The sequence below is a fragment of the Pipra filicauda genome, unplaced genomic scaffold, assembly GCF_003945595.2.
Source record: "Pipra filicauda isolate LSUMZ 115617 unplaced genomic scaffold, ASM394559v2 scaffold128_size5466820_pilon, whole genome shotgun sequence".
Classification (NCBI taxonomy): domain Eukaryota; kingdom Metazoa; phylum Chordata; class Aves; order Passeriformes; family Pipridae; genus Pipra; species Pipra filicauda.
Genome location: NW_024103751.1, coordinates 492,476 through 508,715, shown reverse-complemented (window position 1 = coordinate 508,715; position 16,240 = coordinate 492,476). Strand labels below are relative to the sequence as shown.

The window sequence follows — 16,240 nt, the reverse complement described above, 5'->3', positions numbered from 1 at the left end:
TGAAAGTACAAATGTGAACATCACGTCTTCTCTTGTGAACTCTGGGTGGTGGATACAGGTTTGGGTAGTGGATTCCTACAGATCCTACAATGGGGAGTAAGTGAAGGGGGAAAAAGGTTTCAAAATCATGCTGATAAATCACTTCCCCTCACCCATCTTTTTGGATTGTTTAAGTGGATGTTTTCGGGTATGAATAAGCAAGTTACGGTTCAAAAACTGCAATAAAAAGTAAGAAATTTGTCTCATAGTTTCTTAACTATTAACTTCATGTCTCCTAAAGGCTGAGAGGATATTATAGGGCTGCAAAATCGGGGGAGTCAGAAAATATGTGTGGGTCTTTCTGTAAAATGTGAGCATCTAGCATCAGTTTCACAAAACCTTAATTCACCACAAATACCTACCAGATTTTAGCAGTTATGGCAGGACTATTTTTTTCCTCCGTCGCTATGAAGAAATAAAGATGTATTTTAGATCAACCTGTTTTTCTCTCTGCTGCTCTATATCCTGTGTACTGTTCTTATAAGAAGCATGACTGTACAGTCCATTTATGGGCTATTTTCCTTTGTGGCATTTAACCCACATTTATTTATTGATTTTTCAGATTAATTTTAGTAAGCAAAGTTTTATAAATCTGGTTATTATACCAGCTGGTAAAGAGCTCAGGAAACCACAAAAACTCTTTTTGACTGCTGTAGGATGCTGAAGGATTTTTTTATTTAAAATGAATGTGGTCTTAACTGCCTGGAAAATATGATCAAAAGCATAGGTCCTGCAATTGGTTGAATGCAGCTGGGTCACTGTAACCACATAGAGCTCAATTGCTTTCACTACTACTACTACTACTACTACTACTACTACTACTACTACTACTGCTACCAGAGTAAATGAGTAAATACAGGAATTCCCCAAAGGAGACATGTATTGGTGATTTTTGGTCTCTGATTTATGAAACTGTAAATAAAATTACACCAGATGTCAAAATAACATAATACAAAATGTTATGTAGCAGTAACCTTTTAGTACTACTACAGCACTGCATGCTGTAGTAAATGGTGATAGACTGTAAATCACGATTTAACTGTTTATTTTTAGTGTGTTAAAAAATATCTCATGAGGAAAGTTATGGAAAACTGAGAATCTTGCTGCTTGGTATATGTAGATCTGAGCTCCTGCTCTTTGCATCTGCAGTTTGTGCTCCCTGAGTTGTAGGTGTCCAGGAGACTGGTGTTAAAAAGAGTAATTCATCAAAACATTTAATTTTTTTTTTTCTTTAATTATTCTTGCAAGACTACCCCAGGACTGAGCCTTTTCCTTTTTCCTTCTGCTTTTTAATGTTATCTGCAAATCAGTGAGATTGGTCAATTGTGGCACTGTTTTCAGGTAGATGATTTTGAAATTTAGAATATTTTCATGGTTCATGCTTCTGAAACCCAGAGCTGTGTGAGGGATGGTGGTGGTTGCTGTTGTTGTTTTTCAAATAGTTGTTTCATTGCCTACCAGCTGTGGTTGCTTTCTTCATTGTGGAGGAGAGGAGAGGTAACAGGTTCTCAGAGGTAACTTTTTAACCTTGAATTTATTTATTTTTTTAGGAGTAAGTATATTATTTCAAGGAATAGTTGTCTCAGTGACTGGCCTTTTCCCAGGTTGATGTTTTTAGATTTTCAGGGAGAACCATTTGCCATTTCTGGAGCGAGACCGGGGCACGAACACGTCTTTGTCTGTGCTTACAGCTGTCAGCATGTTTTTTTAACAATCTCTGGTAACTTCATGTTTTGCATTAGGCATTTGAAACTTTGTCAGGTGGCCTTTGTGCCAGGGCTCTGTTGCTGATAATGTGACTAATTGTGACCAAATTACCAGTCTCGGGGGCATGGGGAGTCTGTTTCCATCTGCGCAGCACATATGTAACTGGAGGTGCCCTGACGTCCGTGGTGACTGAATATTCTCATTTTGCTGTTCCCAGAGCCAGCTGGGCTGTTTGCATCCTCCCCTGCACAGGGGTCATGTTGTCAGGTGAAATCCATAGGGACAAGCCGAAGCTTATGTAAGTGCTGCTTCCAGCTCCTCTGGGATGGCACTCTGCTCCCAGTGGTGGTTCTGTTGCTGCTTGGCAGTGGTTGAAACCACACAGAATCGTTTAGGTTGGAAAAAGTCCTTTAAGACCATCAAGTCCAACTGTTCTCCCAGCACTGCCAAGGCCACCACCTAACCCGTGTCCCCAAGTGCCACATCCACATGTTGAAAGTGTGTAGGAACAGGAGCCCTGATGTGAAAGGCAGAATTGGAAACAGGCTGTGGCTGGCTGTACAAGGAACATGGGATGGTGTAATGGGGGAGAGAGATAAGAATTAAACAAGAAACAAGTAAGATTTGGGACTGCTGAGCAAAGAAATGAGTAAAGAGGCAGGACAGGAACAGAGTGACAAAATGCTGAGGAAGATGGAGACAGCCTTCTTTTTGATGAGAGATTGGAATGGGCAAGGTAGAACAAGAGGGAATGGCTTCCCACTGCCAGAGGGCAGGGCTAGGTGGGATATTGGGAAGGAATTCCTGGCTGGGAGGGTGGTGAGGCCCTGGCACAGGTTTCCCAGAGAAGCTGTGGCTGCTCCTGGATCCCTGGAAGTGTTGAAGGCCAGGTTGGACGTGGCTTGGAGCCACATGGTCTAGTGGAAGGTGTCCCTGCCCATGGCACAGGGGTGGGACTGGGTGAGCTTTCAGGTCCCTTTGGGCCCAAACCATTCTGTGGTGCCATGATTGTAAGGTGTGCGTGGGGGAGTGGAAGCTGATAAAAAAAAGAACTGAGAAGAAATGGGGTCTGTGGGGGCAAACAGTTGGGAATGAATTACAGGGAGGGAAAACTGGAAGGACGATGGCTTGTATATAACACAGGGAGCCATGGGTGGATGAGAAAGATGTGGATGGAGGGCTCAAGGTCCTGCTTGAGGTTATCTAACTTGTCCCAGTCCTATCCCTCTTGTCCCACTGGGGCACCTTTTTGGAGAGAGGATTTGATGGGACCTGGTTCTGAGTCCCAGCTTAGTGTGAATCAGGAACTTCCACTTTGCTTCATAAAGTACAGGGATGTGCCCCACAAAATAGCACCAAAGGGAGTGGGAGGAAACATGGGGCTAATTTTATTTGTGGGAGGAGGTTGCTTTACTGTTTCACTCGTAAATGAGAGACTACAAGAAATACCTTATTAGAGATTTAATGATTCAAGCTGATATTTTTTTGTTGGACTAAGTGTATTTTGTCTCAGAGAGGAAAAAAAAAAAAACCAGCCCTTGGGTATTGTTTTAGAGCAAATCGAGTGCAATTATGTCTTTTCAATAATCTTCTGGAAATGTGTTTGGATTTGCATTGTGCGTCATGTCAAAACAAATAATATTTTCTACCTCCCATTTTCATAGCTATATTGTGTTTTACAAGGAGTATGTTAGATTTTCAATAAGGTTTTAAAAGTCAGGAAATGAAATGTGCAACCACAACTTATCCCTCTTATATTTATGTGTTACAGAGTGTAACCATTACTTAATGATCATATAATATAGTCTTCAAATAACAGTATGCTTTTGTTCTGGAAGGTTCCAATGCTGAGCTTGAGATATTTTTTTTTTTGTCCAAGTAGTTAATTAATTTTCATATATAAAATCTTCTCTTGAAAACAGGTATGTTCACATAGTCATAAATAAGCCATTATTAAGAATCACAATTAATGGCAACCAGAATGACTGTCTACACTTATTTTATGATTTTGCAGCTGTGAAGTAACCCAAGAACTTGCTATGTCTGATCATAGGTTTATGCTTAGCAGCATTGGGATGATCAAGTTCTCCTCTAGCAGTGAAGTTCATATATGTGTAATCATTTAATTATCCAACTAACAGCTTTTTAACTTTTCGGTTGCCTTTTTTTGGTTAAAATAGGTGTAGATTTTGCTTTGTCTTTCAGGCATTTCCTGTTAATCATCTGTGTTGTTCATACCAACTAGTTGTCCTTGTTTACTGAAACTCCTTGGATGACTTGCTTTCATTTATACCGTCACCACTTTGTCTTAAAATAGTATTAGTGACTTGTTATAACCAGAAATTATACTGGCTTCTGCATCCACTCATCACCTGCTATTTGTGGAAGCCTTTCTTGTAGTGATTTCGTGTTTCCTATCTGTTCCTCAGCCTTGACCATTCTTCCCTTAAATACCTCTCAAGCCTTCCCCTCTTCCCCGTATTCTGATTTTGTGGTCCTTTTAGCAAAAGGTGTTTACCAGAAACCCACCACACCTGAGCCTGCAGCTGGGGATGTTTGTCACCTTTGCCATTAATTAGTGGTTTTCCCATCTATGGGTTGCAGTCATTGGCTTCATTTTAACTTCCATGTGGGAAATAGGAAGGTGCTGACAAAGAGTGAGGTACTATGCAATGTGTGATAATGGACATACCTTTTTAAAATTTATTTTAAATTTATTTCAATGTTCTGAACTTTTGTCTCTTCATATATAGTAAAGAAAGGACTTCTGTATCTCAAACTACATCAGCTTACCAACTAATAGGAGTCATAACCAGAATACTATTTCAAATGACTCTTGTACTGTGAAAGAGCTTCAAGAGACAGAGAATCATGGAATGCCAGAATGTCTTGGGTTTGGAGAGACATTCACGCTCATCCAGTTCCACCCCCTGCCATGGTCAGGGACACCTTCCACCAGAACAGGTTGCTCCAAGCCCCGTCCAACCTGGCCTTCAACACTTCCAGGGACTCAGGAGCAGCCACAGCTTCTCTGGGAAACCTCTGCCAGAGCCTCACCACCCTCCCAGCCAGGAATTCCTTCCCAATATCCCATCTATCCCTGCCCTCTGGCAGTGGGAAGCCATTCCCCCTTGTCCTATCCCTCCATGTCCTTGTCCCAGGTCCCTCTCCAGCTCTCCTGGAGCCCCTTTAGGCCCTGGAAGGGGCTCTCAGGTCTCCCTGGAGCCTTCTCTTCTCCAGCTGACCACCCCCAGCTCTCCCAGCCTGGCTCCAGAGCAGACGAACTCCAGCCCTTGGAGCATCTCCGTGGCCTCCTCTGGACCTGCTCCAACAGGTTCATGTCCTTCTTGTGTTGAGGCACCTGAATATAGTCAGAAGTGTTTTCATATAACTTCTGTAGAGAAGAGGTTAAATAGAGGTTGATAGTTGAGATTGATGGGGTTTGGAATTTTTAAGACATCCGTATTATATTCATTGAATCCGAAGTTTCAGTAAAACACACTTAAGTATCTCCAAGATGAAGTTATACAGAGCAGCAGCTTTGTGTGCAACAGTCCTTAAACATATTTAAGTTTTGACCCAGAATAGCCCTGAATTTATAGAGGATCTTTTTCATGTTTTTAGGACAGTTCCTGTTGACTCATTTTTACCAGTCTTTTAAGTCATGGTGTTTTGTGCACATGCTTCCTCCGTGTTGGTTGGCGGAGTACAAGGAAAGAATGGAGTGATGATTCTCCTCCTGCAATAAGTTTGGAAATGGTGGTAAACTTCATCCACCCCAATAGTGGAGAGCATTGAAAGATACAAAAGCCTTAACCTAGCTGATGACTTTAAGTGTTAAGGGAAGAGGCCTTGTGTCTGGAAAGAGAAAGGTGTCAGTGTGGAGTCAACATTTCGCCTGTGGATCTGTCCCGTGACCCTCAGCGTGTGAGCTCTTGCCCATCAGTCAGAGCTCCTCCTGCATGCTACCTCTTGCCCAACCTGTGGTGAGGGAAAATGGGAAGGAATTGGCAGCAGTATTCACGTGTCTAGGGTGGAAATGGAGCCTTTATAAGGTGAAAAGGGTTAAAATCAAAAAGAATATAGGAGTGTGGTGGCACAGGGCGTAGAAAATAGGGAATTGCTAAATGTAGTAATCTTTCTGCAGCTGGCGTGTTTCCACAGGGCTTAAAGTTGGTGAGATCTCCTAGGTGATAATGCTGCAGAGGTCTGATTTTTTTTTATTTATTTTTTTTTAATTTTGTTTTGCTCATGCTTTGGAATACAAAAATTAAGTGACATTTGAGTCTGGAAGGTAATTTAAGGAATTTGTCTTAAGGAACATGAGATTCCCACGTTCTTTATTCAGACATAGGTGCTGAAGAACCTTGTTCTTTTTTTTTTTTTTTTTTTTTTTTCCCCCAGATACTGAAAAACATCACTTGGTATGCTGAGCGTGTCCTAACAGAGATCTCACTTGGGAGTCTCCTGATACTGGTGGTGATAAGAACCATCCAGTACAACATGACACGGACGAGGGTGAGTTACGCGGAGCCCTTGCGTGTGGATTTCTAACTCCCAACTTCAGACAGGGTGTGGGATTTTATTCATTATGTTGCAGCCAGGTGGCATCTGGATTTGCAGCAGAAAATGGACAAATCAGGTACATTAACTGTTTGGTGTTTCTGAACTTGTAACACAATTTCTGTATTGTCATCCAGTTCGTCGAGTAGGATTCTCTAAAGACCTTAAGTCAGGCATCAAACCCATCTTCAAACAAGAAGAAAGAGTTCCTTAGATTCAAGAAAAGAAATAAATCATTGTAGATTGTTTGCCCCTCTTAAATGACTTAAAAGAGGGAATTTCAGCTCTACTTATTGTTAGCGATTTTACTTCTTCACCTTTATAGGCTCATATCAGATGGGTTTTGTGCATTTTTCAAGAATTTGGTTTTATACTTTTTTTCAAACATATAAGCGTAGTATCGTGCACTTCTCAATATTTTCAGCAGTTAAAAGCACAGAATTTTTTGCATTAAAAAGTAGCCAAAAAAATTAATTGTGTTTTAAATTGGAAGAATTAAAGATTTTGCTCTTATGATCGAAAGAATTGAAAGGAAGGAGGACAATTTTGGCATATATTTGTCATATTTAGAATCTGTTATGTTATGCAAATGAATATTTTAGACTTGAATAGGGAAACTAATCCCTTTTGGATTGGATAAGTGGGCAGGTTTTTTTCTATGAAAAACCCTTGACTTTGACAGGGCAATCAGTTAGTTGCTTATCTGGTCAAGTGGTTTCAGGGATGCTGAAATGAGGATCAGTCCCTGAAGTGTGGTATGGTTATAGTTTTGGGATATATGGAATGCTGTGAAAGAGTTAATAAGGAGATAAGTTATGAAGTAGAAAGTTTCAGGATAAGACTATAAAAGGGAGAGAGGAAGGGAGAGAAGAGGAAGATGTCTCTGTGCATTTTTTACATCTGTGATGCCATTGTAAGTCAACATTGCTAAAGATACGAAGACATACACCTACAAGTCTGTACATATAGATACACCCTGAAATCTGTATGGAATCACTCTGTGCTTTTGACCCTGTCCTTTAAAACAACATACATTACTCAGCCTTTTGAATGACTCCTGCAGGAGGTGTCAGTGTCTGTCAAAAGAACAGTTTGATGTGTTGGTTTTTTTATCTTTCCTCTTCTTTCTGACAGGACAAATACCTTCATACAAATTGTCTGGCAGCCTTAGCAAACATGTCAGCCCAGTTCCGCTCCCTTCATCAGTATGCTGCTCAGAGGATCATCAGGTAAATATACAGACTTCTCTGAAAATCATCTTTGCTGAAACTCAGGACTGGAGAAACTTGGATTTTATGTGACTTAATTGATACCAATGAACTAAGCAGCAGAAATGATAACTGAGTAACTAAATAATCCCAGAATAAATCTAAACTTGCTTTATACTTGAACCTGCTCTGAATGGACAAAAACCCCACTGTCTTGTCTGTCTGAGAAACTTCTGCCTTTTGGTTCTCTTAACAGAACAGCTCAGTAGCTGCTTTCAAACCACAAGGTTTTCAGGGATTTTTGTGAATTATGGTTTTTTTCAGTCATGTATCATGTTATTATAAAATTGCACTGAATGGTGGTTCTCAACTACTATGCAGGATGGATTCTCAACTTACTTCTTCCTGCATATTTGGCTAAAGGTCTCTGTTAAATCAGACATAACGGAATGGTCGTTTTGTGACTGCAGATATGGGCAATAAAACCTAAATCCATGCTTTTCAATGGATAAAGCTTATTTTCCTGTATAGTAATAAATAGTCAGTATCTGCTGTGGTTCTAAAACAGGGCCATAACTTTAAAGAAGTAGATATCGAAGTGGGTCATTCCTATTTTGTTTCCGTGCTGCAGAGCACTTTGTAAGGGCAGATAATCCTGCATCAGGCATCCTTCTCATCTTGGCAGCCAGCCCTGCTCCATGCTCCGAGGGAAACTGGGAAGGTCCTTGTTAATGTGATCTGGAATAAGCTGTTATGGTGCTTGTCAGGTACAGACAGTGTGCCAAAAATAAGGAAATTATGACTGCGTGCCTGTGCACTTTGTGGAGGACTGGGTTAACATGAGATAACAGCTTGTTGTTAAGGATTTAATTCTCTCCAAACCACTTCTCTTTTGGAAATGGTTGTTTGTAAAAGTGTGGACAGGTAACCAGGATGAATGCATTCTGTTGTTGCTTGATACTCACGCTCTTTTCATACCCTTGGCCGTGGTGATGAGGGTTCAGAGTTTGAACAGAAGCTACTTTCCCCTTACTTATCGCAGGCGTTGTCTTAAATGCCTGCTGTCTTCATTTCCCAAAACTCATAGACATGGAACCGAGTTTTCCAAGCATTTGCAACATCCTGAAATCACAGATGCTGGCATGGTGTGAGATACACTTCCCTTGGTTCTCAAAAACTTGGTCTGGTTTTTACTGTGATGCTTCATTTGCCACTTCTGAGCTTCTTGCCATGATCCTGGGTTCTGATTTTGTTCCATTGTATTCTAATGCTGTTTTTGCAACCCAGAGTAAGAGGTAGGAGAGGGAGAGGTTATCTTGCTAGTCTCAAGACCCAAGAATTTCTCTTGCATTCCTTGTGTGTTTCAGTAGGATGCTCTGACATTTGGGATCCTTATTCCCCGTATCTCTAGACATGCCCAGTTACAATATGACTTTAACATTGCTGCTTGATTTTACATGCAAAGTGGCTTTGCTGACATTCTCACTGAAGGGAGACAGACTTCCACTGGTGCTTGACAGTGGTGCATGTGGAAAGAAGGCAGTGGGGTGGATGGCAGAAAACAGGGAAAGGAAATTCTGTCACAGTGAAAGATAGTTGAGTCCTACTGTTGGAGTCCCTGTCCCTGGAAGAATTTAAAAGCCCTGTGGATGTGGCACTGGGGGACATGGGTTAGTGGTGGCCTTGGCAGTGCTGGGAAATGGTTGGACTCCATGACCCTGGAGGGCTTTTCCAACCTAAACGATTCTATGGTTCTGTTCTTTGGTTCTATAAATTAGTCTGAGACCTCAGTGCATTTGGAGGATTGTAGAGGTTTTAGTCTCATAGGATAGCAGTTTGAGAAGGATGTTGGTCATCCCAACCACTGGTTGCCTTGAGGGTTGGAGTTTATTTTTCCGGTTGGAAATAATGTAAGAATTGATAGAGAAAATGGTCATACTCATCAGCTGAAGAAGCAAAACAAAATGGCAATAGACTCTGTATTATATAATATGATATTCTTACATAATTCATATATAATCCATGTTGTTACTTTTAAGCTTCTGCCTTTTATAGCCAGATGCTCCATATTATTATATAGTGGAAATTGTAATGAAGGAGGTGACTTTAAATAAACAAAAGAGTATTAGGGAGAGAGGACTGGAGTTATATTCTGGAGTTATAAAACTGTACACCTGGACAATAAACAAAAATGATCACCAAGACTTGGATTTGATTTGTCACTATGACCACCAAGACTGGGATTTAATTTGTCACTGTGATCATGATTGCTTATAAATAAAAGGATCCCAGTATAAAAATGTATTAAAATCTGTTCTAAAATGTCCAGTGGGACCAGGACATGGGCAGGCTGGAAGGAAGAGCTGGTTCTGGGGGCAGCCTGTTGCCTGTAGGACTTTACTGTGTTTTCTTCTCAGGAGCTTTACAGCCTTGGGTTTCTTGTTAGGTTTAAGCACCATAAAGAAGGTATTTTAACCTGATTTCCTCTCAAAAGACACAGATTTGTTATAAAGTTTCAGTTATCAAGAAAAGTAGTAAGAATACACGTATTTCTTAAGAGATTGATGTTTGAGTCATATATGCTTCTTCCTTCTGCTACCTTAGGAAGTCTGTTACCCACAATTATTAAATTTAACTAGCAGTGATGTTCCATGATGCCAAAGCAGAATATTTATATTTATACTCCTGTTCTGCTTCTGCCATCAGAGTACAAGCATCTCTGAGAGCAGAAAGCACAGTATCCATAAAGAGAAGGTGTTCTGTGTGAAGGAAAAGCCTAAAAAGAAAATAGTACTTTATATTACATGAAGTATTTCAGGGTATAGGTTTCTAAATTAAGTAACTGTGAAACACTTAACTTAAAAACTGCTTAGCAATACAACTGAATAGGCAGTCACAATTTAAGCCTCACCAGATGCTCTAATGACTCCTTCCTTAATGTGAGAAGTAATTCCGTTTCCACGCAGGCTTTTCCCTAATCCCATTCTGAGCAGAGACAGCCAATTGTTTTAAATTCTGAAGACTATTTTCTATGAAAGAATGATCGGGGAATATTCAATGTACTGCACTTAAGACCTCAGTAAAATACGACTTCATAATGCTGCGTAATTTGTACCACGTTCCAGCAAGCATGAACATTGTCAGATTTGTATAAATCTATCACAAGTATAAATTTTGCACAAGCAGCTGCTGGAAGTAAAAATAGAAGTAAGAGATGTTTCAGAGTAAAATCCAGGGCAATATTACTTTAGGCTGGATGTTCTCTGATGCAGTTTGCCCTGGCTTTTAGATCCTTCTCTTCTCTATCTGCTGTTATCAGAGATTTATATTTAATTACACAGAGCTGTTTTATCAGCATAGTGACACTGCACTGCTCTGTGGAGTGCTGGTGTTTGTAGTATCTTTAAATTATGTTTAAATATACCTACATAGTGGTGCAGGTATTCAGTTTGTCACTCAAAACTGCAAGTCATTTGGCATTAATTTCTTTAGCGTATTTGGAAGCAGCTTCCACGATATTTGGCTTCTCTGCAACTTGGCCTGCCTGCCCTAGGATATGGAACACATGGAGGGTCTTCCTCGGATCCGGTGTGTTCTGTCATCTCATCACCATGTCATTTGGATGAAGTCAGTGACAAGAAGACAGCTGATCACTTAAGGCAAATGCTTTTTGTATGGCTTCATGTGTTGGAATGCTTGCTGTTTTCTAAGCAGGCATATGCCACTAGAGGTTGCCATACACCTCACTAATTAGACATGCACTTTTAATGTTAAATGACTTTATACTGCTGGAAACACCACCCAGTTTTCCTTTTTTTCTGTACTATCACCACAGCTGTTCATGTGCAGGGCTGTGTGAGACCCTAAGAACACTTTATTGGCTGCACCTTTCCCTGTTGGATGACTTAAAGAACTTAAATATCAAAAGGTGGCCTGTAATTGTATCAGTGTCATATTTTGTTGGTTTCTTTGGCTGTCATAGAGGGCTCAGTGAGATTCAGGGAACAGCACGAGGAAAGAGGTTTGTGACAATGCTCCTGATGCTTGTAGGAGTCAGGTGGAATTAAAGAAGGTGTGCTTAAAAAGGATACAGATCAGAGACTTCAGCTTGTGTGTGCTATGGGATACAGTGGGTTGTACCCAAGTGTCATCACAGCCCTGCTGTGCCTGCTGTGAGAGCAAAGCCTGAGGCTGTAAAGGTTGGTGTAGGTTTCTTTTAAATACAGTTGTAAGTGCTTAAGTATCCATGCTTGTAAAGTCTGACTGCATTGCTGGGGTTCATCAAGTCTCTCACCTGAGAGAAGGATGAAGCCCTGCATTCCCTTTTCACTCTTCAACAAAGTCTTCACCATTTTGTAGGGTCAGTTGTGTTTCAGAAGCTGCTGTGAAAAATTGCCATCCATTCTGATATGTGCTGCTGTATTTGAGAAGTTTCAGCTGCCCTCAAAAAACATGTGGTTCATGATTTGCTGCATTAGTAATTTAACTTCTCTGGTGTGATTTCCTCCTATATGAGTCTGGTGGGATTTTCTTGGGTGAAATTGTGTTTGACAGTTGTTTAGGAATGAGTACCTGATGCTACTTTAAGCTGCACTTTTTTAGCTTGGCTTATGTTGGACTAAAAATTGTCTTTAGGTTGTAGTGTGTAAGTTTCTATAGAAAAATTGTATTGTGATTGCAGTGTATTTCATAGACTCCCAGAATGGTTTGGGTTGGAAGGGACCTTAAAGCCCATCCAGTACCACCCCCTGCCATGGGACAGGACACATTCCACTGGACCAAGTTGCTCCAAGCCCTGTCCAACCTATCCTTGAATATTTTCCTTACTGTAAATAAATTTCTCGTTCACCAACACCCCCTTCTCCTCAGAGCTGCTCTCTGCCCAGAGAAATGTGTGTGAATCCCTGTGTGTTCAGCAAAGAAGAAAAATGTTTATGGAGCAGCAGGACATGTGTGATCTGACCTGCATTTTGGGGGCCACATGGAACTGAAAAATCTGAAATTGTTAAGTGTGTGAATGTGATGAAATCAGAAATTACAAATTGCTTAATAATAGTTTTTAGCAGTGCCAATAATGAGATGTAATTGCTGGCTTAAAACTCACTAGGCTGCTCACAGAGGAAGATAAACAAATTTCTCTCCCACACAGCTTTAAACTCTGTGAGCATTCTGGTTTTCCTGCCTTTTTTTCTTTGATGTCAACAATGTTTTCAGGAAGCTCTTTAACACAGAGCTTCCTCTTTCACTGGAAAATAGTGATGGGATAGCTGGAGCAGAGAACTAGTGAGATGGAGTTACCCAATTCAAAGATGCTTCTTGAGAAGAAAAACTTGGAAGAAAAAACCAGGTTGCTGCATGAATGCTTCAAAGTTGTTTGCTTTCTGATTTAATTCTTGTTTGGAAACCTGGGTATGGAACATAAGTGTTTCTTCTCATACAGAAGTCGTGATTTGTAAATTGTAAGATTTGAGCTAGTTAGTCATTTCAGACTCTAATGGAGATGTCTAAATTGAGCAAATCAAATTAGATGAATAAGGTATTTAGCAGTTCTGTTAAACTCGTCATTCTGGCTTTTTTCTTCTAGCAGGGGAGTGAATGGTGTCAAATTAGAGCCATTTTTCAGATAGAAAACCTCTTGAAATTGTTCTAGAGTTGTGAGTTGGAACCTGTTGACCCCAGGAAAAATAATTTTGAAAAAGTCTAATTTCAGCGGTGTCAGTTTTCAGTAATCAAAAAGCAAGATAACACGAGTAAGATGTCAGTGATGGATTTACAACACAGTCGCCGACCTCTACCTTTATGAACACATAACATGAGCATTAGTTCCTCCCTCCTTTTTTCCTTCTGCAGCATTTGGTACTGTTGGAACAAGGGATCTGTGCTGCCTAGAGCTGCACAGCTCTGGGAATCTTTGAAACACACAGGTTTGTGTCACACCACACATGCAGGGGGCCTGGGCTGCGATGACACTGTAGGAATGATCAATAGACAAGGTCTTCGTGTTCTGGGTTCAAACCTTCCTCTGTTAATTGGGCCATTAAATTAGATCTCAGTTTACTGATCTCTCAATCATAATAGAGAAGCGTTTGTAATGGAAAACCCTAGAGAAAAGAGACTCTGCTCCCACAGCAGCAGAGATTGAGAGGCTTCACAAGTTGAATTATATCATAATAAAAGATCAAGCTCGGAAAGGGCTTCTTGGAATTAATGCCCTGTGGCCAGAGCTGTTAAATACTGAACCCTCTGAGCATCAACTTTCCAATTCCTTTTTTATAACCAAAAGAAAAGAAGAGAAGGAGGAATCGAGGGTAATGAACAGTTTCACTGCAGCAGTGAAATCTGCCTCTATGGATATCAGGGGGGGAATAGTCACAAATCCCTCGTTTCTGATTGTGAAATGTAAATATCTGCAGTCTGAGCTGTTCAAGAGTAACGGGTAACTTTTCCTTCTCTTTTACATCACACAGTAGCTGTGCTGGGAAGAAATTACCTCTATGAAAGTTATGGCAACAGTATGACTGTTTTCTAAATTTCCTAAAAGAGGTTTTTAACCTTAGGGTTAGGTTGGTTTTCACTGGTGGTGCAGGATACCCTGCAGCCCTGCTCTCCAATTCTGTGCTTTGGGGGGACCTGTTCATACCAACAGTGGCTTTTGGTAATTCCTGTCCCCAAATATTTTCACGCAGACATCATGCCACTGAGATAAACAGGCAGAGACCATCTTTCTGTGGATACAGCTTCGGGTTATTTATCTGCAGCTCAGGCAGTTGTTTGGTCTTCTGTGTTTGCTTTAAAGCAGATGACCTGTTTATCCCAGCAAACTTACATTGCCATACAATGCTCTGCCTGGTAAATTTGTTACTTTGCAAAATTTGTGTTGATTTTTTTTCCCACTGTGTCATTCACTTTGGTGGCGTTTTCCATGTGCTGTAAGACAGAGATTTTAGCAATAAATTCTCTTCAGTATGGAGGGATGCAGAACTGACTGGTTGGTGTTGCTTCAAAAGTAAGAATTAAAATCCTTGAAGAATAATTTAGTGCTTCTTAACTTTGAAATAGTTTTGCAGGATTTTAGTTTAGAGGAGAAAGCGTTTATTGTCTACCCCAGTTATAAAATGGCTTCACAGAGATGGGGGGGTGGTATTGGGAAGGAATTCCTGGCTGTGAGGCTCTGGCACAGGTTGCCCAGAGAAACTGTGACTGCCCCTGAGTCCCTGGAACTGCCCAAGACCAGGTTGGACAGGGTTTGGAGCAACCTGGACTAGTGGAAGGTGTCCCTACCCGTGGCAGATGGTCTTTGAAGTCCTTTCCAACCCAAAACATTCCATGTTTCTATGATAAAGTGATATTCTGTTTATAATGAACTGCTTTATAATGAGATTTTTTTTAACCCCCATGCAGGGTGGTATGTTGCAAAATTATAATCCCATTTTTATTAGATGTTCAAAGTAGAGTGGAACCTAATGTCTTCTCAGAAAAAGGGTCTTCATGGTATTCCCATGCTCAGGCTGTGTTTGAACGAGGACAAAGTGGAAGTGGAAAATCAAAGTGGAAGTGGAAAATCAAGCAGCTTCAAGCCACTGGGCCTGAACTTTGCTTTTCACCTGTGGACTGTCAGTTGTGTGCACAGCAGGGTACCTGGAGAGAGCTTTTGAGTCACCTGGTCAACCTTGGGCAGCTTTGCCTTGCTCTTCATTGAGCTGTTCACGGACACAGTGCTCTGTGTACAGGTTCTTACACCGTTTGTTCTGTTCTGTTACTGTTACTACTTAAACATACAGAGGTTCTCAAATCTATGGAGTGGCTTTTGTTGGGAGACAGAAGTGATTTATGAAGATCTCAATAGCGTTAAATAAAAGAAACATATGCTGGCCTTATTAGTAGCTTGTTGACTTAGATTAGCTGTGGGGAAGCTTATAAGCTGATCAGCCCTTCCAAAATTGGGAGGTGTCATTGCAATTAGTAGGAAAGGCTGTGACAAAAGGGAAGACAACGATTGTTCAGACAAGGGAAAAGGGAATATTGGTAGCAAATGTGCTGTTGCTGGTATGACTTAGTGATGCAAATAGAATGAAGTTAGTTTTTAAAAGGAAAGAAGCATCCTTTGTTAGAATTGAGTGTAGTTGTGGTCAGATGTACTAAAATGCTGCTTTTGCTGTGTCAACAACAAGAAGAGTACTCCATGTGGTCTCGCCTGTTTGTGCCTGTGTGTAACATATGGAGGCGAGGTTTTAGGCTGATATCAGCTGTTTCCAACATGGAAATATCATTGAACTCGGTTTAAGCCTGGTTGAACCTGCTGGGGATTCTGAGTGGGCGCCTGATGGGACAGTAATACTCTGGTCCCCCATCTGTTGTGGGCAGCCGAGTGCCCTGCGTGCCTTTGGAAGTGTTTTTGCAGCCCAGAATCCCCAGCTCACAGGTCATGGAGACTTCCCAGATGGACAGACTCCCAGCTTTATTTACAGATAGATTGGATCAGGGTGAACCACAAAGGGGTCTTGGGGAAAGGTTGCTTCTCTCTGTCTCAGCGTCTCCTCACGTGGAGCAGAGTGGCTGAACTGTTTTCTGCTCTGCAGGTAGTGGCACAGGACTCCTTAAAAATGACATTGTTGATTGCTGACCTGGCTTAAAAAGATATTTAGTACCTAAATATGCACCACTCTGAGAGCTCACCTTTGGACAAGGTAGTCTGCTCTTCCCTCAACCACTTTTTGTGTCTC

General features: G+C 41.0%; 1 protein-coding gene across 3 annotated transcripts in view; it reads left to right on the top strand.

Moving 5' to 3' along the window:
• DYM (dymeclin) overlaps window positions 1–16,240 on the top strand; it is a 215,528-nt gene that overhangs the window by 87,547 nt on the left and 111,741 nt on the right. For all 3 annotated transcript variants that reach the window (XM_027724300.2, XM_027724297.2, XM_039390634.1), the window contains 2 exons: window positions 6,151–6,264; window positions 7,444–7,538. In XM_027724300.2, the coding sequence (XP_027580101.1) occupies window positions 6,151–6,264; window positions 7,444–7,538 (209 nt within the window). The remainder of the gene's footprint in view (window positions 1–6,150; window positions 6,265–7,443; window positions 7,539–16,240) is intronic.